The sequence below is a fragment of the Oncorhynchus nerka genome, linkage group LG10, assembly GCF_034236695.1.
Source record: "Oncorhynchus nerka isolate Pitt River linkage group LG10, Oner_Uvic_2.0, whole genome shotgun sequence".
NCBI lineage: Eukaryota > Metazoa > Chordata > Actinopteri > Salmoniformes > Salmonidae > Oncorhynchus > Oncorhynchus nerka.
Window position 1 is genome coordinate 42,296,824 of NC_088405.1, and position 25,978 is coordinate 42,322,801.

At 41.9% G+C, this 25,978-nt stretch overlaps 1 protein-coding gene across 2 annotated transcripts; it reads left to right on the forward strand.

The window, feature by feature from the left end:
• Positions 1-721: 721 nt before the first annotated feature.
• Positions 722-25,978, forward strand: LOC115135338 (suppressor of fused homolog). Of its 2 annotated transcripts, none has more exons than XM_029669935.2 (12): positions 722-1,087; positions 1,497-1,631; positions 4,976-5,112; positions 13,997-14,139; positions 14,276-14,361; positions 14,474-14,546; positions 14,701-14,857; positions 18,808-18,910; positions 19,426-19,560; positions 19,799-19,937; positions 20,027-20,095; positions 24,074-25,978. In XM_029669935.2, exons 1-12 carry the CDS (start codon positions 936-938, stop codon positions 24,161-24,163), a joined length of 1,419 nt encoding a protein of 472 aa, XP_029525795.1. In that variant the 5' UTR covers positions 722-935; the 3' UTR covers positions 24,164-25,978. The 2 variants fall into 2 exon arrangements, with proteins under 2 accessions (XP_029525795.1, XP_029525796.1); XM_029669936.2 differs by having other exon boundaries at positions 14,704-14,857.

The window sequence follows — 25,978 nt, forward strand, 5'->3', positions numbered from 1 at the left end:
GTCTATGCCGCTGTGACATTGCTCATCCATATATATTTATATATTCTTAATTACATTCCTTTACTTACTTGTGTGTATTGGGGATATGTAGTGAAATTGTCAGATATTACTTGTTAAATATTACTGTACTGTCGAAACACAAGCATTTTGCTTCACCCACAATGACATCTGCTAAACAGGTGTATGTGACCAATAAAATTGGATTTGATTTAAAGATCCTTTGGCACTTATCCTAAAAAGACTAGTGTTAACCCTGGGGTACTGGCTAAATGATCAATCTGGCACTCATGCCATTGATGGCCACCTACTCAACTCCAGCTTCCAATTGGCTCATTCATCACTTCTCCTCCCACCTGTAACTCTTCCCCAGGTCTTTGCTTTAAAAAATAATACTTATTTTCTCAGTCAATTTACATTGGAAATAACTCTGTATTGGAAACAAATATAATATGTGGAATAGGTGAGAAAATAACTGCAACTTAATACACACACAATATGATACATTTCAATACGATCAAAAACTGGGGATAGTTTTAAATCCATCAATCTTGCTCTTAAACAGGTTCTAACATATTGATTGACAATTCTTTAGCCAAACACAACTCTGTATTTGGATCCGCCTATCAAAAACTGGCACTTTGATTGGATTGAGCAAACGTCACTCAAGCCGTTCCTCCCTTCCTTTCCACAGCTCCAACCAATGATGAAAAGTTTTCATAGGTGAAGCGAGCAACAAGTCACGCAGTTGAGTAGGGCAAGGAATAGGGGGCCGATAGTAAAAACATATATATTGGAAGCAATATCAACAAAAACAAAAAATACAGGGACTGTTTCATCAACCAACATTAAACCAAGGGATCCTTCCTTATCTTCGCGAAGAAAGTAATTTCTGTCGCCCTTTCAGGTATTACCACATTTAAAAAAACAAAGCTGGGATGGACGAGGTGCGGCCTATCAACGGACCAGCAGCAGCCCCTGGGCTGGCGTCAATCTTCCCCCCGGGTCTGCAGGCAATCTACGGGGAATGCAGGCGCCTCTACCCCGACCAGGCCAACCCCTTACAAGTTACAGCCATTGTCAAATACTGGTGAGGAGATGGCTAACGACGTCTTATTGTGGAGACATTTCTTTGCAACAACGTCGGATTCCTCGAAAGCTAGCTAGGCTAAATTGGATTGCAATGTTGTTAGTTACGTTAGCTAACATAATATATGTTGAAAACGCTACGGTTAGTTATCTAGCTTGCTAGCCAGAGAGAACGTATGATTTGATGTGATTGCTCTTTATTGTTGCCGAAATTACCAGTGAGGAATGGGGCTGGAGAAATGTAACGTTAACCACTACACGCCTACAGAGTTTGTAAACAAACAATGGTGTGTAAATCGCCTCATATTTTGGGTTGTGTGATAGTTAAATTAAATAATCAATGGTTATATAATTATTTAAAATGGGAGTAAATATTGCAGATCGCACTTATCAGTAGTGTGTCTCTACAGGTTAGGGGGTCCTGATCCATTGGACTACATCAGTATGTACCGTAACGTGGGCTGTGCAGCGCAGGATGTACAGGAGCACTGGCACTACATCAGCTTCGGACTCAGTGACCTGTATGGAGACAACAGAGTACATGAGTAAGTATAGTACTTCAGGTTAAAGCTCCATCAGACCAGGTTACTAAGAACACACACACATGGTTTGTGCAGCTGCTGCTAACTCATTTTCACTCCTTTGTATCATCCTGCAGAATCAACATTGAGACACTAACTCACTCTCCACTTGTATTTTTCTTGTTCCTCTGAAGCGGTTATGTCATGCCAACAGCTTTCACCCCCGTTTGTAGTGTTCTTGATTAGACTTGCCAGCGCTGAACATGTTCATTTACACAACTTTCAACCAGTTCTAGAATGACCTCAGGAAAGTGGTGTAATTTAAATAAAACCAGAGAGGCTTTAGACTTTAGGCTACTTTGGTGAATTTGCGAGGCATACAAGATGAGATTCATATTACCAAGACATATGCGTACCACGGTTCTTTCTGCATGTCCCCTCTTTCTCTCTTGTGCTGGCAGCATCACATTAGTGGAAACCAAGACCATTCTCTGGGGCCTGGTTTTCGGGGACAATTTAGTTAACCTTCACCTAATTCTCCTGACCTGCCAAGTTAATTATCCTACCCTGCTGCGTAAGTTCTCCTAACCTGCTACAAAAAGGCAATTCTGCAACTCAAAACTGGGAGACCTGTCCTCAGAATAGTCTTGGTTTCCAGTAATGCAATACAGCCTCACGCTGGCCCACCTGCTTTCTCTCGCTAATGATGCTGAGTGTGTGTTCAGTCTTCGGTCTATTGCGTTTAGAATTTCCTAGCCTATTCATTGATGATAGGCCCTGCTTTACTGAAGTTGCAAGACATTAAAAGCCAAGAAATTCCGATCAAATCTAATTTGCATAATACATAACGAAAAAATCTAAGATAGAGATATGTTTTTTTGCATGGGCTGTGTCTCAATCCCCCAAAAAATCAGCATAAAAAAGAATTGTCCCTTTTTCAGGACCCTGTCTTTCAAAGATAATTTGTAAAAATCCAAATAACTTCACATATCTTCATTATAAAGGGTTTAAACACTGTTTCCCATGCTTGTTCAATGAACCATAAACAATTAATGAACATGCACCTGTGGAACGGTCGTTAAGACACTAACAGCTTACAGACGGTAGGCAATTAAGGTCACAGTTATGAAAACTTAGGACACTAAAGAGGCCTTTCTACTGACTCTGAAAACCACCAAAAGAAAGATTCCCAGGGTCTCTGCTCATCTGCTTGAACATGCCTTTGGCATGCTGCAATGAGGCATGAGGACTGCAGATGTGACCAGGGCAATAAATTGCAATGTCCGTACTGTGAGACGCCTAAGACTGCGCTACAGGGAGACAGGACATCGTCTGATCGTCCTTGCAGTGGCAGACCACGTGTAGCAACACCTGCACAGGATCGGTACATCTAAACATCACACCTGTGGGACAGGTACAGGATGGCAACAACAACTTCCCGAGTTACACCAGGAACGTACAATCCCTCCATCAGTGCTCGGTCTGTCCGCAATAGGCTGAGAGAGGCTTGTAGGCCTTTTGTAAGGCAGGTCTTCACCAGACATCACCGGAAACAATGTTGCCTATGGCCACAAACCCACCGTCGCTGGACCAGACAGGACTGGCAAAAAGTGCTCTTCGCTGATGAGTCGCGGTTTTGTCTCACCAGGGGTGATGGTCGGATTTATGTTTACCATCGACGGAATGAGCGTTTACACCGAGGCCTGTACTCTGGAGCGGGATCGATTTGGAGGTGGAGGGTCCGTCATGGTCTGGGACGGTGTGTCACAGCATCATCGAACTGAGCTTGTTGTCATTGCAGGCAATCTCAATGCTGTGCGTTACAAGGAAGACATCCTCCTCCCTTATGTGGTACCCTTCCTGCAGGCTCATCCTAACATGACCCTCCAGCATGACAATGCCACCAGCCATACTGCTCGTTCTGTGTGTGATTTCCTGCAAGACAGGAATGTCAGTGTTCTGCCATGGCCATCGAAGAGCCCGGTTCTCGGAGGGTGAGGGCTATGGCCATTCCCCCCAGAAATGTCCGGGAACTTGCAGGTGCCTTTGTGGGGGTAACATCTCACAGCAAGAACTGGCAAATCTGGTGCAGTCCATGAGGAGGAGATGCACTGCATTACTTATTGCAGCTGTTGGCCACACCAGATACTGACTGTTACTTTTGATTTGGTCCCCTTTGTTCACATTATTCCATTTCTGTTAGACACATGTCTGTGGAACTTGTTCAGTTTATGTCTCAATTGTTGAATCTCGTTATGTTCATACAAATAGTTACACAATTGTTAAGTTTGCTGAAAATAAACGCAGTTGACAGTGAGAGGACGGCTCTTTTTTTGCCGCATTTCTAAGTTCTCATAACAAATTACCTTTTTATAGAGAGTAGTGAGACAGACAGTTGTAAGTCAGGCTGCAATGAAGGGGGCAAAGGACATGCACAGAGAAGCATTGAAGCAAGCAGAGAGACAAGGTTAGTGGTACCCAAACTTGAGGCCCCGGAGAGACTCTTTCATCTTATCAAACACATTAGTAACTTGTTTCTTTTCAAATGGTTATAGAATGCAATATTTTAAAGTCAACTAAGGGCCTGTTACACTTCCATGTCATTGTGTTGGGACAGCCTGTGGGACCTAACATTTTGTGAAATATGAAGCCAATTTATATATAAAGGCAATTTGATATTATTATAATGTACATTGAACAAAAATATAAACGCATCATGCAACAATTTCAAAGATTTTACTGAGTTACAGTTCATATAACTGATATCACTCATGTATGTAGTAAATAAGTAGTGAAACAAAACACGTATGATTGAGTAGATGAATCGCCTTCTGATGGCGACTAGAAACAATTGCATAATAGGAACTATACATATTGATGGTCCTTGAAAATAAATACTAGTGCTTGAAAAAGTCCTACGAACCCTGTAAAATGCACATGATTAGAGTTGATGCGCAAGGAATCATTTATTTTGGAGTAGACTCTTAACGTAGTGGTGAACAGTTGGAAAAAATGACAGAGGAAGGCAAATACTTTGAGGAGTTAAATGACAAGGAAATGCAAACTTTGTGCGGTGGAATTGATGTACAGTAATGGTAGTACAGGTGCAATGCTTAACTATTTGGAAGAGACCCAAACCATTGCTGGCAGCAGCACAGCTGCATTGTGAATTCATGTGTAATTTTATGAATATTCTTATAGTTTAAACGCTAAGAACTTTTTTTCATTTGTCATATCCCTAGTGGAGTAATGGAGTTAAGCTAAAGGGAAGGCTAATCCTTATTGGGTTTGTGTTGTCATGGGTTGTGTGGACTCGTGGTCAAATAACACTTGAATTAAGTGTGTGTATTCCATATGTGTATTGTCAGGTTTACAGGTCAGGAAGGTCCCAGTGGCTTTGGCTTTGAGCTGACGTTCAGACTGAAGAGAGAGGTGGGAGAGACCGCACCCCCTACCTGGCCGGCTGAACTCATGCAGGGGTTGGCCCGCTACGTCTTCCAATCAGGTAAGAACCCAGGCTCTGTGTGTGTGTGTCTAGTGTGGAAGGGATTTAGTAATTGGAGTAAGGTTAGGAGATGGTAGTTATCTACCAATTATAAGCCAGGCGCTACCTGGTAGAATAACGGCTAAATAGAAGTAATTGCCGGGGACAAGTGGCCGGGTGTCCTGATTCATGAAAATCGCAAATGAAATTAAATAAATATATTCAAACACAAGCTTAGCCTTTTGTTAACAACACTGTCATCTCAGATTTTCAAAATATGCGTTACAGCCAACGCTAGACAAGCATTTGTGTAAGTTTAGCATGGCATAATGCTATGCTAGGCTGTGCTGGCAGCAGGCAACATTTTCACAAAAATAAGAAAAGCAACCAAATTAAATAATTTACCTTTGAAGAACTTCAGATGCTTTCACTCAGGAGACTCCCAGTTAGATAGCAAATGTTCCTTTTTTCCAAAAATAATATTTTGTAGGTGAAAAACGTCACGTTTGTTCATCCTGCTTGGCTGAGAAATCGACAGAAAAATACTTAAACTATAACGCATTAGGATAACCCGACCACCTGGTAGATGTAGTCTCTTATGGTCAATCTTCCAATGATATGCCTACAAATACGTCACAATGCTGTCGACACCTTGGGGAAGCGACAGAAAGCCTAAGCTCATTCGTGGCCCATTCACAGCCATATAAGGAGTCATTGGCATGAGGCGGTTTCAAAAAATGCGGCACTTCCTGATTGGATTTTTATCTGGGTTTTGCCTGTTCTGTGGCACTCACAGACAATATCTTTGCAGTTTTGGAAACGTCAGTGTTTTCTTTCCAAAGCTGTCAATTATATGCATAGTCGAGCATCTTTTCGTGACAAAATATCTTGTTTAAAACGGGAACGTTTTTCATCCAAAAATTAAAATAGCGCCCCCTATATCCAAGAAGTTAATGCAGGCAAACTTAAATCCGTTTTACCTAATTTCTATCAACATGTCAAGTGCAACCAGAGGGGGAAAAAACTCTAGACCACCTTTACTCCACACACAGAGATGTATACAAAGCTCTCCCCCGCCCTCCATTTGGCAAATCTGACCATAATTCTATCCTGATTCCTGCTTACAAGCAAAACTAAAGCAGGGAAGTACCAGTGACTCGCTCTACAGAAGTGGTCAGATGACATGGATGCTACGCTACAGGACTGTTTTGCTAGCACAGACTGGAATATGTTCCGTTATTCATCCAACGGCATTGAGGAGTATACCACCTCAGTCATCGGCTTCATCAATAAGTGCATTGACGATGTCGTCCCCACAGTACATACCCCAACTCAGACAAACCATCAAACAGGCAAAACGTCAATACAGGGTTAAGATTGAATCCTACTACAACGGCTCTGACGCTCGTCGGATGTGGCAGAGCTTGAAAACTATTACGGTCTAGAAAGGGAAACCCAGCCGCGAGCTGCCCAGTGACGTGAGCCTACCAGACGAGCTAAACGCCTTTTATGCTCGCTTCGAGGCATGCAACACTGAAGCATGCATGAGAGCGCCAGCTGTTCCGGATGACTGATAACGCTCTCAGTAACCGATATGAGCAAGACCTTAAAACAGGTCAACATTCACAAAGCTGCGGGGCCAGACGGAATACCAGAACGTGTACTCAAAGCATGGACGGACCAACTGGCAACTGTCTTCACTGATATTTTCAACCTCTCCCTGACCGAGTCTGTAATACCTACATGTTTCAAGCAGACCACTATAGTCCCGGTGCCAAAGAAAGTCAGTAGCCATGAAGTGCTTTGAAAGGCTGGTCATGGCTCACATCAACAGCATCATCCCGGATACCCTAGACGCACTCCAATTCGCATACTGCCCCAACAGATCCACAGATGACGCAATCTCAATCGCACTCCACACTGCCCTTTCCCACCTCGACAAACGGAACACCTATGTGAGAATGCTGTTCATAAACTCCAGCTCAGCGTTCAACACCATAGCGGCCATAAAGCTCATCACTAAGTTAAGGTCCCTTGGACTAAACACCTCCCTCTGCAACTGGATCCTGGACTTCCTGGCAGGCTGCCCCAGGTGGTAAGGGTAGGAAACAACATGTCTTCCACGCTGATCCTTAACACTGGGGCCCCTCCAGGGGTGTGTGCTTAGTCCCCTTCTGTACTCCTTGTTCACCCACGACTGCGTTGCCAAACACGACTCCAACACCATCATTAAGTTTGCTGACGACGAAAAAATGTTGGGCCTGATCACCGTCAACAATGAGACAGCCTATAGGGAGGAGGTCAGAGACCTGGCAGTGTGGTGCTAAGACAACAACTTCTACCTCAATGTGAGCAAGGCAAAGGAGCTGATCGTGGACTACACCAAAAGGCGGGCCACACAGGCCCCCATTAACATCGACGGGGCTGTAGTGGAGCAGTCAAGAATTTCAAGTTCCTTGGTGTCCACATCACCAACAAACTATCATGGTCCAAACACACCAAGACAGTTGTGAAGAGGGCACGACAATACCTTTTCCCCCTCAGGAGACTGAAAAGATATGGCATGGGTCCCCAGATCCTCAAAAAGATGCACTATCGAGAGCATCCTGACCGGTTGCATCACCACCTGGTATGGCAACTGCTCGGCATCTGACCATAAGGTGCTACAGTGGGTAGTGCGTAGGGACCAGTACATCACTGGGGCCAAGCTTCCTGTCATCTACTACTACATGTGGCTGAGGCCGCATCGCATTGAAACAACTAGCTCCTGCAAAGATGTTGGGAAATGCAAGATGTCTGGTGGCTAAAATGGTGAATATTCTCTGTTTCTTGGAATACCTCCTGCAACTACACACCTATGTTTATTAGAGTTTCTTTCTTACGAATCGTGAGCGAAGAAAGTATCACCAAGTAAAGTTTAGTTGAAAAATTGCTTCCAGTGCATTGTACTAGATAAAGTGTAACGGTGTATGTTAGCATTCACATATCACCGTTAAGTTCCTCTGGGCTCTGGGGAAACTGAGGAAGTCTCATTTCCATTTCTCTCTCTGATGGGAGAAGTGTGTTTAAATGTTGTAATAGTTGAGAAACTTCCTCTCATCTTAATAGTATTTTCTTTACAGCTGTGAAATATGTTTCCCTCTTTTCTCTCAGACCTTTCTTGTGTGTTTGTGTGTGTGTGTGTGTGTGCCACTTCGCTAAGTCTTTCAAATCACTTAACCATGCACAATGATTATTTTGTGGGGATTCCTCTGGCAGGATCTCTTGCTTACTCTGACTTTCTTGTTGGAAGGTGAACCTTCGCCCCAGTCTGAGGTCCTGAGCACTCTGGAGCAGGTTTTCGTCAAGGGATCTCTGTACTTTGCTCCGTTCATCTTTGCCTCGATCCCATCTGATCTCCCTGTCACTGAAAAACATCCCCACAGCATGATGCTGGCACCAACATGCTTCACCGTAGGGATGGTGTCCGGTTTCCTCTATATGTGACGCTTGGCATTCAGGCCAACGATTTCAATCTTGGTTTCCTCAGAGCAGCGAATCTTATTTCTCATGGTCTGAGAGTCGTTTAGGTGCCTTTTGGCAAACTCTAAGCGGGCTGTCATGTGCCTTTTACTGAGGAGTTGCTTCCATCTGGCCACTCTACCATAAAGGCCTGATTGGTGGAGTGCCGCAGAAATGGTTCTCTCATCTCCACAGATGAACTCTAGAGCTCTGTAAGAGTGACCATCAGGTTCTTGATCACCTCCCTGACCAAGGCCCTTCTCCACCGATTGCTCAGTTTGGCCGGGCGGCCAGCTCTAGGTAGAGTCTTGGTGGTTCCAAACTTCTTCCATTTAATGGAGGCCACTGTGTTCTTAGGGACCTTGAATGCTGCAGACATTTTTTTAAAATACATTTTCCAGTTGTAGAAACATCTCAAGGATGATCAATGGAAACAGGATGCACCGGAGCTCAATTTCGAGTCTCATAGAAAATGGTCTGAATACTTATGTAAATAAGGTATTTCTGTTTTTTTTGTAAACATTTCTAAAAACCTGTTTTTGCTTTCTCATTATGCAGTATTGTGTGTATATTGATGAGCGGAAACAAATATTTAACCTCTCTAGGGTAGGGGGCAGCATTCAGAATTTTGGATGAAAAGCATGCCCAAATTAAACGTCCTGCTACCCAGGCCCAGAAGATATGATATGCATATAACTTGTAGATTTGGATAGAAAACACTCACAATTTTAACAGTTTTGGAAACTTTAGTCTGTGAGTATAACAGAGCTGATTTAGCAGGTGAAAACCTGAGAAAAATCCATTCAGGAAGTATGTTTTTTGGGGGGGGTTTGAAGTTTTCTATTCAATGCCATTACAGTATCCATTGACTTAGGACTCCATTTGCAGTTCCTATGCCTTCCATTAGATGTGAACAGTCTTTAGAAATCATTTCATGCTTGTATTCTTATAAATGAGGGAGTAAGAGCAGTCTGAACGAGTGGACCTTAACGTGATGCAGAGTTTTTTCAGGTGCATGTGCATTTCTTGTTTACCTTTTATATTGACGACGTTATTGTCCGGTTGAAATATTATAGACAATTTAGGCTAAAAAACAACATGAGGATTGAATATAAACATCGTTTGACATGTTTCTATGAACTTTACGGATATAATTAGGATTTTTTTGTCTGATTGTTTTAACTGAGTTTGGGCCTGTGGATTACTGAAGAAAACGTGCGTTTTTGGATATAAAGAGACTTCATCGAACAAAAGGAACATTTATTGAGTAAATGAATGTCTTCTGATTGCCACCATATGAAGATCATCAAAGTAAGGGATTAATTTTATCTCTATTTCTGAGTTTTGTAACGCTTCTGCTTGGCTGGTTACTGTTTGTAATAATTTGCCAACTGGGCTATGTTCTGGGCTAGGTATGCTTTCGCCAAAAAGCATTTTATAAATATGACACTGGTTGGTTTAACAAGAAGTTAATCTTTAAACCTATGTAAAATATGTTTTGTTTTCTGAATTTTTACAATGCGCATTTCTGTAATTGAATTTGGCGCTCTGCAACCTCACTGGATGTTGGCCAGATGGATGGCTAGCATCTCACATACCCTAGAGAGGTTAATACATTTGAGAATATGGCTGTAATGTAACAATGTGACTTGTTTTAGGAAACTACGCGTATGTCGCGCGTCTACTTCACAGGAGAGCCATTTGAACAACAACTTTTTTTATTTTATCAAAATAAGTTTTTTGGCAGATGCCTTTTGGAACGTGAAGTCCCTTGTGTCTTAACTTCTTATGGCTGCCATCCCGTTAATAACAAATGTGTATGTCATCTGTAAATACAAATAAAATTGTTAAATTATGAGCCTAGTTGGTTTAGCCATGGAAAAGACAGCAACCTTCCCGCTAGCCATGATTGGGGGAGATGAGTGGGCTGGACATGCCGAGAGATGAGTTCGGATTGGTCTGCCATGTAGCGCGCTTCTGTCTATAACATGAGCTGGTCGGTATGTGTAGGTAATCCTTTTTAACACATCTTTTTTTGAAAGATATCATGTAGTACAACTGCATAAGGGTTGCTCTCCACTTTCAGGAGGACAGAGTTTTGAAATCAGTGGAATTAGAGTATGATAGCTAATTCTGGTGTTTGATTGTCGAAAAGGAAGCATAGAAGGCTGTTTGAAACACTTTTCGCTCTAAGGTCAACCATGGCATCCGTGATAGAGAGGGAGAAGTGTCCTTCCATGTTTACGGGTAAGATAGTCTAGCTAACTATATTTTCAGATATTACACATTTCAAATTTAGTCAGTCGTTTACAAGTTTGTGTACTGTTAGCTAGCTAGCTAACATTAGCTTGCTAGTATGATCTGTGTAGTAATATTATTCGTATCAGAGCCATTTGCACTGCTAGTTATAGCCTAATGTTAGCTAGCTAACATTGAACCTTGTTGGTTAGCTACCTGCAGATTCATGCCGGGTAGTAACGTTATGAGTTGGGATTATCACATTTATTTATTTAGCCTTTCTTACATCAGCTGATATCTCAAAGTGCTGTACAGAAACCCAGCCTAAAACCCCAAACAGCAAGCAATGCAGGTGTAGCAATGAAGGCTTTTCATAGCCTATCATTGAGAGTATCTCTACCGCTCCTGCTGTTTCTAGAGAGTTGAAAACAGCAGGTCTGGGACAGGTAGCACGTCTGGTGAACAGGTCAGGGTTCCATAGCCGCAGGCAGAACAGTTGAAACTGGAGCAACAGCACGGCCAGGTGGACTGGGGACAGCAAGGAGTCATCATGCCAGGTAGTCCTGAGGCATGGTCCTAGGGCTCAGGTCCTCCGAGAGAGAGAGAGAATTAGAGAGAACATACTTAAATTCACACAGGACACTGGATAAGACAGGATAAATACTCCAGATATAACAGACTGACCCTAGCCCCCCGACACACAAACTACTGCAGCATATATACTGTGCTGCTGGCATGGTTCATTAGTTAGCGAGCTAGCTAAATATCTAAACAAAGGACTCCTCTATGCAAGGAACCATTTCAATAGAATGTTTATGATGTCACTGCAACAACTGTCGATAGACGTAGCCTGAGTGAGGGTGAGGGTAGGCAACAACATCTCCTCCCCGCTGATCCTCAACACGGGGGCCCCACAAGGGTGCGTTCTGAGCCCTCTCCTGTACTCCCTGTTCACCCACGACTGCGTGGCCACGCACGCCTCCAACTCAATCATCAAGTTTGCGGACGACACAACAGTGGTAGGCTTGATTACCAACAACGATGAGGCGGCCTACAGGGAGGAGGTGAGGGCCCTCGGAGTGTGGTGTCAGGAAAATAACCTCACACTCAACGTCAACAAAACTAAGGAGATGATTGTGGACTTCAGGAAACAGCAGAGGGAACACCCCCCTATCCACATCGATGGAACAGTAGTGGAGAGGGTAGCAAGTTTTAAGTTCCTCTGCATACACATCACAGACAAAACTGAATTGGTCCACTCACACTGACAGCGTCGTGAAGAAGGCGCAGCAGCGCCTCTTCAACCTCAGGAGGCTGAAGAAATTCGGCTTGTCACCAAAAGCACTCACAAACTTCTACAGATGCACAATCAAGAGCATCCTGGCGGGCTGTATCACCGCCTGGTACGGCAACTGCTCCGCCCTCAACCGTAAGGCTCTCCAGAGGGTAGTGAGGTCTGCACAACGCATCACCGGGGGCAAACTACCTGCCCTCCAGGACACCTACACCACCCGATGTTACAGGAAGGCCATAAAGATCATCAAGGACATCAACCACCCGAACCACTGCCTGTTCACCCCGCTATCATCCAGAAGGCGAGGTCAGTACAGGTGCATCAAAGCTGGGACCGAGAGACTGAAAAACAGCTTCTATCTCAAGGCCATCAGACTGTTAAACAGCCACCACTAACATTGAGTGGCTGCTGCCAACACACTGTCATTGACACTGACCCAACTCCAGCCACTTTAATAATGGGAATTGATGGGAAATGTTGTAAATATATCACTAGCCACTTTAAACAATGCTACCTTATATAATGTTACTTACCCTACATTATTCATCTCATATGCATACGTATATACTGTACTCTATATCATTGACTGCATCCTTATGTAATACATGTATCACTAGCCACTTTAACTATGCCACTTTGTTTACTTTGTCTACATTCTCATCTCATATGTATATACTGTACTCGATACCATCTACTGTATGCTGCTCTGTACCATCACTCATTCATATATCCTTATGTACATATTCTTTATCCCCTTACACTGTGTATAAGACAGTAGTTTTGGAATTGTTAGTTAGATGACTTGTTGGTTATCACTGCATTGTCGGAACTAGAAGCACAAGCATTTCGCTACACTCGCATTAACATCTGCTAACCATGTGTATGTGACAAATAAGATTTGATTTGATTTGAGTGAATTTACCAGCTATCTACTCCGATTTCAGAGCACTGAGCGTGGCAGAGTGCAGAATAACTTTAGAATTTATGAACGTTCAACACCCGTTGAATATGGCCAGTGTCAGTAAAAGTTTGCAAACAAAGTATAATTAAATTGTTGCCAGCAGCACAGTTGCAGTCACCAACACTCTGGATAACATGAAAACCGTGACCTGTTCTGGTAGCAGCTAGCAAGCTAGCCAACTTTAGCCAGTTAGCTTGGGTGCTTGACTACTGCTGTTAGGTCTGAACGCTCCGAGAGTGAAGCGCTCTGAATTTACGAATGGACAATCTGACAACGCTCTTTTTCAAACGCCCAGAGCACACTCTGGCGCTCCAAATTAAATTTACGAACACACCCGTAGTATAAACCAGCCTTTAGTCTTGAAACCTTTGGTTGTTTAGTAAATGGCCACACATGTAAATACTTAGATGGGTGGGGCTAAAGCTTAAGAGGGTGTGAACGATACTCAATGGGTGTAGACAAAGAAGAGCTCTCCAGTAAGTGTAGCAAAACATTCAAGGTCCATTTTCTGGAAAGTGGGGTTACAAGTTTATCAACTTAAAAAGCAGAATTAACTTTCCCATTGTTCCTCAAATGTAGTGTATGATATACCATGTTCTAGCTCGGAGTCTCTACTTTTTTCCAATGTAAAAAAAATATATAATTTAAAAAACACAATTTTAAAATGTTGTACATAAGACCGAATCGAGCCGGTCAGTCACAAATCTGGAAAAAGTCTGAATATTTTCGAATGCACTGTATACATACACTCCCTTTTTCCTTGCTTTTTCTCCTATCATTCTTACCATCACTCTCTTCTTTCAGTCTGATGGTCTTTTCTCATTTGCTGTTTGACTGGTGATGAGAACTGTAATGTATTTTCCAATATATATCAGAGTGGTCTTTCACAGCCATGTCTCTCTTTCCTGTAGAAAACACATTTTGCAGTGGAGACCACATATCGTGGCACAGTCCCCTGGACAACAGTGAGTCTCGTATCCAACACATGCTGCTCACTGAGGACCCCCAGATATCACCGGTCCACACACCCTTCGGCCTGGTCAACTTCTTGCAGGTGAGCTAATCTAGCCCCAGGCTCTCCGGCCTATCCCCTCAACTCCCTCCGTTGAGTCTATAATAGCCTTCTGTGTGTTCTTTTGCCCTGTCTTTTTCTTTTTTTTCGGTGTGTTAACTCTCTCTCCTTTCTGTAGATTGTGGGTGTGTGTACAGAAGAGTTGCAGGCGGCCCAACAGTGGAACGGCCAGGGAATACTGGAGCTTCTCCGAGGGGTCCATGTGTGAGTTTGAAATATGAGATACCTCCCTGCCAGCCGACCAGTCTTATTTCACATTAACCCAGTGTGACCGAGTCGATGATTCTCTTTTCTCCTCTATGCTGTCTGTGTTCAGTGCCGGAGGACCCTGGTTGATAACTGACATGAGGAGAGGAGAGACCATGTTTGACATCGACCCGCATTTACAAGTAAGGCTTTGATTAGTTACTTTGTGTATTAATTCAAATTGTATTTTCATTCTAACAGTGCCACCTGCTGGTTCAGTCCACACAATGTGTTTGAGTGTGCGTTAATGTGTGTGGGCTAGTGTTAATGTTTGCGTGTGCGTTTGCTCATCCTAAGCAGGAGCGTGTGGACCAGGGTATAGAGACAGAGGGATCCAACCTGAGTGGCGTGAGCGCAAAGTGTGTGTGGGACGACCTCAGCCGGCCGTCCGAGGATGAAGAGGACAGCCGCTCCATCTGTATAGGATCTCAGCCACGAAGACTGTCGGAGAAAGGTAACACGCACACCTCTAACTTATATCCCTAGACAATTTTAATAGGCCCTCATAGATCTGACCTGGGCTGTGTTCAATAGGCACCAACATTTTATTTTTTCAAATAGGGAGGGACTATCTGGACTTGTCCAACAAGAACGGCTCATATTTGTTTTCTGTTGCAGAACTATATACATGCTTACATGCATACATACATACATTTGAAGTCAGAAGTTTACATACACCTTAGCTAAATACATTTAAACTCAGTTTTTCACAATTCCTGACATTTAGTCCTAGTAAAAATTCCCTTTCTTAGGTCATTTAGGATCACCACTTTATTTAAAGAATGTGAAATGTCAGAATGATTTATTTCAGCTTTTATTTCTTTCATCACATTCCCAGTGGGTCAGAAGTTTGCATACACTCAATTAGTATTTGGTAGCATTGCCTTTAAATTGTTTAACTTGGGTCAAATGGTTTGGGGAGCCTTTCACAAGCGTTCCACAATAAGTTGGGTGAATTTTGGCCCATTCCTCCTGACAGAGCTGGTGTAACTGAGTCAGGTTTGTAGGCCTCCTTGCTCGCACACGCTTTTTCAGTTCTGCCCACAAATTTTCTATGGGATTGAGGTCTGGGCTTGGTGATGGCCAATCTAATACCTTGACTTTGTTGTCCTTAAGCTCTCTAGGGTATGTGGGACGCTAGCGTCCCATCTGGCCAACATCCAGTGAGATTGCAGAGCGCAAATTCAAATACAGAAATACTCATTTTAAAAATTCAGAAAAGATACAACTATTTTACATAGGTTTAAAGATTAGCTTCTTGTGAATTCAACCACTGTGTCAGATTTAAAAAATGCTTTATGGAAAAAGCATACCTTAAAATTATTTGAGAACATAGCCCAGCAGACAAATCATTACAAACAGTAACCAGCCAAGTAGAAAAGTTACACAAGTCAGAAATAGAGAGAAAATGAATCACTTACCTTTGATGATCTTCATATGGTTGCACTCAGAAGACATTCATTTATTCAATAAATGTTCCTTTTGTTCGATGAAGTCTCTTTATATCCGAAAACCTCAGTTTTGTTTGCGCGTTTTCTTCAGTAATCCACAGGCTCAAACCCAGTCACAACAGGCAGACAAACAATCCAAATTGTATCCATAAAGTTTGTAGAAACATTTCAAACGATGTTTATATTCAATCCTCAGGTTGTTTTTAGCCTAAATAATCTATAGTATTTCAACCGGACAATAACGTTGTCGATATAAAAGGTAAACAAGAAAGGCATTCTCTCGGTCGCACGCATGAAAAAGCTCTGTGACATGGCAGGGTCCACTCATTCAGACTGCTCTTACTCCCTCATTTTTCAGAATACAAGCCTGAAACAGCCTGAAACAGCCTAAAGACTGACATCTAGTGGAAGGCATAGGAACTGCAATTTGAGTCCTAAGTCAATGGATACTGTAATGGCATTGAATAGAAAACTACAACAACAAAAATCCTACTTCCTGAATGGATTTTTCTCAGGTTTTCGCCTGCCAAATCAGTTCTGTTATACTTACATACACTATTTTAACAGTTTTGGAAACTTTAGAGTGTTTTCTATCCAAATATATAAATTATATGCATATCCTATCTTCTGGGCCTGAGTAGAAGGCAGTTTAATTTGGGCACACTTTTCATCCAAAATTCCAAGTGCTGCCCCCTACCCTAGAGTAGTTAAGCTATTTTGCCAGAACTTTGGAAGTAAACTTGGGGGGGTCATTGTCCATTTGGAAGACCCATTTGCGACCAAGCTTTAACTTCCTGACTGATGTCTTGAGATGTTGCTTCAATATATCCACATAATTGTCCTTCCTCATGAAGCCATCTATTTTGTGAAGTGCACCAGTCCCTCCTGCAGCAAAGCACCCCCACAACATGATGCTGCCACCCCCGTGCTTCACGGTTGGGATGGTGTTTTTCGGCTTGCAAGCCTCCCCCTTTTCCTCCAAACATAACGATGGTCATTATGGCCAAACAGTTCTATTTTTGTTTCATCAGACCAGAGGACATTTCTCCAAAAGTACGATCTTTGTCACCATGTGCAATTGCAAACTGCTGTAGTCTGGCTTTTTTATGTCGGTTTTGGAGCAGTGGCTTCTTCCTTGCTGAGCGGCCTTTCAGGTTATGTCGATATAGGACTCGTTTTACGGTGGATATAGATACTTTTCTACCTGTTTCCTCCAGCATCTTCACAAGGTCCTTAGATGTTGTTCTGGAATTGATCTGCACTTTTCGCACTAAAGTACGTTCATCACTAGGAGATAGAACGTGTCTCCTTCCTGAGCGGTATGACGGCTGTGTGGTCCCATGGTGTTTATACTTGCGTACTATTGTTTGTACAGATGAATGTGGTATCTTCAGGCGTTTGGAAATTGCTCCCAAGGATGAACCAGATGTGTGGAGGTCTACAATTGTTTTTCTGAGGTCTTGGCTGATTTCTTTTGATTTTCCCATGATGTCAAACAAAGAGACACTGAGTTTGAAGGTAGGCCTTGAAATACATCCACAGGTACACCTCCAATTGACTCAAATTATGTCAATTAGCCTATCAGAAGTTTCTAAAGCCATGACACAATTTTCTGGAATTTTCCAAGCTGTTTAAAGGCACAGTTAAGTTAGTGTATGTAGACTTCTGACCCACTGGAATTGTGACACAGTGAATTATAAGTGAAATAATCTGTCTGTTAACAAGACATTTGTGGAGTGGTTGAAAAACAAGTTTTATCGACTCCAACCTAAGTGTATGTAAACTTCCGACTTCAACTGAACATACATACATATAGTGCCAGTCAAACGTTTGGACACACCTACTCAATCAATGGTTTTTCTTCAGTTTTACTATTTTCTACATTGTAGAATAATAGTGAGAAATCAACTATGAAATGATACATATGGAAACATGTAGTAACCAAAAAAGTATTAAACATGTCAAAATATATTTGAAGTAGCCACCCTTTTCCATGATGACAGCTTTGCACACACCTATTCAGACCATTTGCTATAAGACTCAATTGAGCTCGGGTGCTTCCTGTTTCTATTGATAATCCTTGACTTTTTACTATTTTCTACATTGTAGAATAAAAGTGAAGACATCAAAACTATGAAATAACACATGTAGTAACCAAAAAAGTGTTAAACAAATCAAAATATATTTTATATTTTTGATTCTTCAAAGTAGCCACCCTTTGCCTTGATGACAGCTTTGCACACTCTTTGCATTATCTCAACCAGCTTCACCTGGAATGCTTTTCCAACAGTCTTGAAGGATTTCCAACATATGCTGAGCACTTGTTGGCTGCTTTTCCTTCACTCTGGAGTCCAACTCATCCCAAACCATCTCAATTGGGTTGAGGTCAGGTGATTGTGGAGGCCAGGTCATCTGATGCAGCACTCCATCGTTCTCCTTGGTCAAATAGCCCTTACGCAGCCTGGAGGTGTGATAGTCCCATTAAGCGCAAACCAGATAGGATGTCATATCACTGCAGAATGCTGCTGTAGCTATGCTGGTTAAGTGTGCCTTAAATTCTAAATAAATCACTGACAGTGTCACCAGGAAAGAACCCCCACACCATCACTCCTCCATGCTTCACGGTGGGAACCACACATGCAAAGATCCACCGTTCACCTACTCTGCGTCTCACAAAGACACGGCGGTTGGAACCAAAAATCTCAAATTTGCACTCATCAGACCAAAGGACAGATTTCCACCAGTCTAATGTCCATTGCTTGTGTTTCCTGGCCCAAGCAAGTCTCGTCTTCTTTTTATTAGTGTCCTTTAGTAGTGGTTTCTTTGCAGCAAATCTATTGGTCACTACCCCGATAAGTGTAAGCAATATTGTGATTTAAGTCCTTGCGGCGTGATTTTGTGTCCTAATGTTACTGTATGTCCAAAAACTAACCCAATGGGTTGTCCACTGCAGATACAGAGCAGATCAGAGAAGCCCTGAGGAAAGGACTGGAGTTCAACACCAAAGCAGCACTACCCCCTATCAACTCACAGAAACAAGGACACGACAGGCCTCAGTGAGTACATACCCACACAGTGCAGCTGCTGTTAACTCACTTTCCCACTCTAAATGTTCATTCTCAGTCAGCATTGAGGCACACACACCCCACTCTTGTTTTTCTCTTTCCTCTCAAGCGGTGATGTCACATCAACAGCTTTCGCCCCCTCCTTTGTCATGTTCTCTAGAGTAGACTATACACATACATGCACCTCCCCTTAACCCAGCCAGAGACCACGCCATGAGACCCAAGTGTGTACACAGTATTGGGACATTGAACAACACGTGATAGGTGTGTGAAATTGTATGTGGTAGAATTCTCCCCCTGGTTTCTCCGTAGACAAACAATGGCCATTTGCAGCGCCAGCAGTATCACAGGTAAGAGAAAGACGAGATAAGTGCTTATGCACATGTCCAGTTCCATAGCAAACTCATTCACACACTTTATAGGGAGCTACACGCCACCATCGGACTTGTTTCCCCTGAACGTAAGGGGTCATTTAAATCTCTTTCTGACTCCCCTTCTTTCTCTAGAAGTCGTAAGGACAGTCTGGAGAGTGAGAGTTCGGCGGCCATCATTCCTCACGAGCTAGTTCGTACCAGACAACTGGAAAGTGTTCATCTGAAATTCAACCAGGAGTCAGGAACACTGCTGCCTCTCTGTCTCAGGTACACACACACACACACTGGAGTTGGGGGTGAGCCTGGGTCTTCCCACATACATACAGATTACATTCAAACGATACCCGGGTCATCTGAGCCCTTTGTGTGTGAAAGCGGGAGAGATCGGGAGTGGCGTGTGAGAGCGATGGAGGGTGAGAAGAAGCAGGCTCTCCAATCCAGCAGACTTCTTACATACAGTATGTATTCAGTGATGTTTAATGTGCTGGTCATCTTCTCTGCTTAGGGGTCGTTTGCTCCATGGTAGACACTTCACCTATAAGAGTATTAATGGAGACACGGCCATCACCTTCGTATCCACTGGAGTAGAGGGGGCCTTTGCTACTGAGGAACACCCATACGCCGCACATGGACCCTGGCTACAGGTAAACACACACACTGGCTCCTGGTACACACACACTGCTTCAAGTGCATACTTGCTGCATGTACTTATGTTACCACATCTCCTCCTCAGATATTGCTGACTGAAGAGTTTGTTGAACAGATGCTTGGAGACCTATCGGAGCTCAACACTCGAGAGGAGGTGAGGGAAACACCTTTTACCATTCTTTACAGGGGTAATATAAAGAATGGAGTGGCTGCGGATCCTCTGGAACCCTCTTCATGACAGCTGACGGTACGAAGCTTCTGCGCATGTGTGGGATTCTCTATTTTACGCACACTCTGCTCTACTCGTTCGGCTGCTCAGAGAACAGGCTGTGTGATGAGTTGAGAATGGTGTTCGTTTAATGAAGTTAGATCAAAGCTGAATCAATGTCGCCGAGATCAATGATAGTATTCCACACATGAGAATATAATACCATATAACATTACTGTAAGACAAAAACACCACATTTTCTTAGGAGATTTATGGATTGTGCGAGTGGTTGCATTTTTCTTTAATGTGGCCAAAATTCAACTGTGAACGACTGTAGGCAAAATACAGTGCCTTCAGAAAGTATTCATACCCCTTGACTTATTCCACATTTTGTTGTTACGGCCTGGATTCAAAATGTATTACATTGATTTTTATTTTTCCACCTATCTGCACACAATACCCTACAATGACACAGTGAAAACGTGTTTTTAGAAACTATAGCAAATGTATTGAAAATGAAATGTCAGTCAATACTTTGTAGAAGCACCTTTTGCAGTGATTACAGCTGTGAGTTTTTCTAGTAAGTCTCTAACAGTTTTCCACATCTGGATTCTGCAACATCTGCCCATTTTATTATTTTCAAATTCTTGAAGCTCTGTCAAATTGGTTGTTGATCATAGCTAGAAAGACATTTTCAGGTCTTGCCATAGATTTTCAAACAGTTTTAGTCAAAACTGTAAATGGCCACTCAGGAATATTCGCTGTCTTCTTGGTAAGCAACTCGAGTGTAGATTTGACCTTGTGTGTTAGGTTATTGTCCTGCTGAAAGGTAAATTGATCTCCTGGTGACTTGTGGAAAGCAGATTGAACAATGTTTTCCTCTAGGATTTTGTCTGTGCTTAGCTACATTTCGTTTCTTTTTTATCCTGAAAAACTCCCCAGTCCTTAACATGACACAGCCACCACTATGCTTGAAAATATGGAATGTGGTACTCAGTAATGTGTTGTATTGGATTTGCGCCAAACATAACACTTATTGTTCAGGACAAAAGTCAATTTCTTTGCCACATTTATTTGCAGTATTACTTTAGTGCCTTGTTGCAAACAGGATGCCTGTTTTGGAATATTTGTATTCTGTACAGGCTTCCTTCTTTTCACTCTGTCAATTAGGTTAGTATTGTGGAGTAACTACAATGTTGTTGATCCATCCTCAATTTTCTCCTATCGCAGCCAATAAAATGTTTTAAAGTCACCATTGGCCTCATGGTGAAATCCCTGGGCGGTTTCCTTCCTCTCAGGCAACTGAGTTAGGAAGTACGCCTTTACCTTTGTAGTCACTGGGTGTAATGATATACCATCCAAAGTGTAATTAACACCATTAATTACACTTTGGTGTAATTAACACCAGCACCAAGGGATATTCATTTTTTTTTACCCATCTACCAATAGGTGCCCTTTGCAAGGCATTGGAAAATCTCCCTGGTCTTTGGTTGAATCTGTTTGAAATTCACTGCTGGACTGAGGGACGGTAACAGTTATCTGTATGTGTGGGGTACAGAGATGAGGTAGTCATTCTAAGATCATATTAAACACTATTATTGCACACAGAATGAGTCTATGCAACGTATTATGTGACAAGTTAAGCACATTTTTACTCCTGAACTTACTTAGGCTTGCCATAACAAATGAGTTAATTATTGACTCAAGACATTTACGTTTTTCATTTTTTGTTAATTTGTGAACATTTCTGAAAACATAATTCCACTTTGACATTATGGGATATTGTGTGTAGGCCAGTGACGACGACAAAATCTATTTAATCTATTTTAAATTTAGGCTGTAACACAAAAAAATGTGGGAAAAGTCAAGGGTTGTGAATACTTTCTGAAGGCACTGTATGTGCTTTGATTGAAACAACACAGGTATTCTACAGTTTAACACCATCACTGTACATACAGTGCATTCGGAAAGTATTCAGACCCCTTGACTTTTTCCACATTTTGTTACGTTACCGCCTTCAAAAATGGCTTAAATTATACACTGTTCCTCATCAATCTACACACAATACCCCATAATGACAAAGCGAAAACAGGTTTGCAGAAATGTTAGCAAATGTATTACAATTAAAAAACGACCTTATTTTACATAAGTATTCAGACCATTTGCTATTAGACTCAATTGAGCTCGGGTGCATCCTGTTTCTATTGATAATCCTTGACGTTTTACTATTTTCTACATTGTAGAATAAAAGTGAAGACATCAAAACTATGAAATAGCACATATGGAATTATGTAGTTACCAAAAAAGTGTTAAATATAAAATATATTTTGATTTGTTTTTGATTCTTCAAAGTAGCCACCCTTTGCCTTGACAGCTTTGCACACTCTTGGCAATTTCTCAACCAGCTTCACCTGGAATGCTTATCCAACAGTCTTGAAGGAGTTTCCACATATGCTGAGCACTTGTTGGCTGCTTTTCCATCACTCTGGTCCAACTCACACCAAACCATCTCAATTGGGTTGAGGTCAGGTGATTGTGGAGGCCAGGTCATCTGATGCAGCACTCCCATCAATCTCCTTGGTCAAATAGCCCTTACAAAGACATGGCGGTTGGAACCAAAAATCTCAAATTTGCACTCATCAGACCAAAGGACAGATTTCCACCTGTCTAATGTGCATTGCTTGTGTTTCTTGGCCCAAGCAAGTCTCTTCTTTTTATTGGTGGCCTTTAGTAGTTGTTTCTTTGCAGCAAATTGACCATGAAGCCCTGATTCACTCAGTCTCCTCTGAACAGTTGATGTTGAGATGTCTGTTACTTGAACTCTGAAGCATTTATTTGGGCTGCAATTTCTGAGGCTGGTAACTCTAATGAACTTATCTGCAGCAGAGGTAACTCGATCTTCCTTTCCTGTGGGGATCCTCATGAGGGGCCGTTTCATCATAGCGCTTGATGGTTTTTGCGACTGCACTTGAAGAAACTTTCAAAGTTCTTGAAATTTCCCAGATTGACTTAAGGAAATAAATTCCACAAATGTAACTTTTAACACAGCACAACTGTTAATTGAAATGCATTCCAGGTGACTACCTCATGAAGCTGTTTGAGAGAATGCCAAGTGTGCAAAGCTGTCATCAAGGCAAAGAGTGGCTACTTTGAAGAATCTCAAATATGAAATATATTTTGATTTGTTTTACACTTTTTGTGTTATTTCATAGTTTTGAGGTCTTCACTATAATTCTACAGTGTACAAAATAGTAAAAAACAAAGAAAAACCCTGGAATGAGTAGGTGTGTCAACTTTGACTGGTACTATATATATATATATATATATATTTGCAAACATTTCTAGGAACCTGTTTTTGCTTTGTCATTATGGGGTATTGTGTTTAGATTGATGAGGGAAAATAACCTATTTAATATATTTTTGAATAAGGCTGTAACATAACTAAATGTTGAAAAAGTCAAGGTCCTGAATTCTTACCGAATGCACTATAATTCAAATCAACACTCATAAATGCATATTTCCATGAAACTGATTGAGGTCCAAAGGTTGGTATGCAGATGCTGCATGGACGTTTCACCAGTAAAACTTGAAGAATTATCACTCACGGGTGAGAAATGTGAAGGGAGGGTGACCATGAAAATGTGTGCATAAAGTATAGGTAAAGAAATGCATGCGCCAAATGTGATTAGGATCTCTGGCTCTGGGGACGGCTTCCAGGGGGGACTACCTATGGATCTGCATCCTCGGCCTATTAAGTATTACGGTTGGGAAATTACAGAAAAGTTCCTAGATTTTTCAGAAATCCTGGTTTGAGGATTACAGTAATAAGCAGGCAAGGAAAAAACCCTGCAAAGTTTCCAGATTTGTAACTTTGTTTTGCGTCTGTCATTAAATGTTTTTCTCCTGTTTGATTCCTCCTTCCAGACCAAGTTACCGAAGGAATATAGCTGGCCAGAGAAGAAACTGAAGATCTCGGTCCTGCCTGACTCTGTGTTTGACAACCCTCTGCAGTGAGGCTGGGATCCACTCCTCTTTTCAGAGTACTCTGGACCTCCTTACACAGTCAGTTCCCATGGATGGACCTATTCACCCAGCCTTTAAATGGGACATGTTCATTAGGACAAATTGTAGCAAAGTGTTTTGCAGCAGAATATGAAAACAAGTTTTTATTTTTTATTTTATTGGACAAGTTCAGATAGTAGCTCTGGTAACACACACATTTCGGATATTTCTCATTTTGTGCCTACTGAGCACAACCATGCTCTTTTCCAGGGGCTCTGGTCTGCCTTGTATACCCAGGGCGAGAGAACCTGACCCGGCTACTGCAGGATGTCTATCACATCTTCCTTTGACTGTAGACTGTTACTGCCTTCTCTGACCTACCCACCTTTTTCTACTGGGTTTTTCAAACCTTTAGAAACATCTGGAAATGTTCTGGAAACCTGTTTCTCCAAATAGCTGCCTTGCTGCCTTGTTAGATGAGACGTGGTTGCCATGCCTTGTGAATGGGTCAAATGTCTAGTTATAAAGAGACATCCACTAGACTCGATAAGTTTGTAACACAAGCAAGATGCAGGGTCAGTTGATTTAGTTCAAACATATGTTTGTTTTTTTAGTGGAATTTTGTTTATCTCAATGTTTTCATGAATGTTGCTAATTATAACTGGTGAGGTAAAAAAAATGAGAAACTATACCAAATCTATTCATTTTTAAATGTTGATCATCTCTCCCTGCCATTATCATTCACCTGATGAGATCTTATTTTTATTTTGCCATATTATGGCAAGAAAATTTGAAGACCCCTGCCGACTCTGTTAAAATCAATCAAACCACCTTTCATTCTATTGTGTGTCTGTCAAATCTTAGTTGTCCCTCTTTGCCAAGAGAGCCCGATTATTTTATCGAGTAATATTTTCTGTGTGTATTGTTTCCCCTTCATTTGATTTTTAGATCAAGATTACCCTATTCTGTAACTTGCTCATGAAATGTATCTCCTAAAGCTCTACAATGACTTAACTACTATCAGTGGAAAGATTGTGTTTGTAAGAGTTTGTATAAGGGCTGAGAGAGAGTGAAATGTGGGAGAGCGTATCAGAGAACGTCCCATGTGGCCACACAAAGTTAATCAGTGAGAAAGTTAAACACACGACAGTAACTGTTGGTCTCTTGTCCTTTCATTGAATCAGAGTTGATCGAACTCGCACTAATTCCTCCCATCTCTGTGTTTTGCTTTTTTAGGAGGCCAATAGAACTTGTCAAACCCTTGGTCGACTCCACGTTTCTGATCAATACTTTATTGGAAACTCATTCTTTAGTTTTGATACCAAAGCCAAAACTTGTGATACTTTGTCCTTTATCGCTGTCACAATGCGTGTCCTCAACTGTTACGTTAATGTATTGTGTTCTCGCAGATTGACTCTCGCCGCCGTTTCAGTCCACCGAGGCTTTAATGTTTAGACTCCGTGTATCGTCTAGACTCTCCACTGCCTATCGCTCCTGTGTTTTATTGTACATCGGTTTCGATCAAGGACCTCGGTCTTCATACACATACGGCATCCCAGATGTCTCTTAATGCCTTGACTGCATTCCATAGCTAGGTAGTCCAGAACAGGAGCTAAGTAACTCTTCTCTTTCTACAGTGGCCTCCTGTTCGCCATATGTATTTTACTGTGTCTTTCTGGTTTTATTCCCGGGTGAAAATGTAAAAGAGCTTTTATTAGGGCATTTTTGAAAGGTGAGTTTTGTAGTACTGTTATTTTATGAATGAATGAATTACTTAACTGCCTGTTTCTATGTAATCACAAGTGCATTAAACAAGTGTACATTCAA

What these genes read in the sequence shown, in the direction of transcription:
- LOC115135338 (XM_029669935.2), top strand. Translation starts at nt 936, where the DNA reads ATGGACGAGGTGCGGCCTATCAACGGACCAGCAGCAGCCCCTGGGCTG. An exon ending in GGAGACAACAGAGTACATGA is followed by an intron (nt 1,632 to 4,975) that starts GTAAGTATAGTA and finishes GTGTATTGTCAG; the next exon opens with GTTTACAGGTCAGGAAGGTC. An exon ending in CACATGGACCCTGGCTACAG is followed by an intron (nt 19,938 to 20,026) that starts GTAAACACACAC and finishes TCTCCTCCTCAG; the next exon opens with ATATTGCTGACTGAAGAGTT.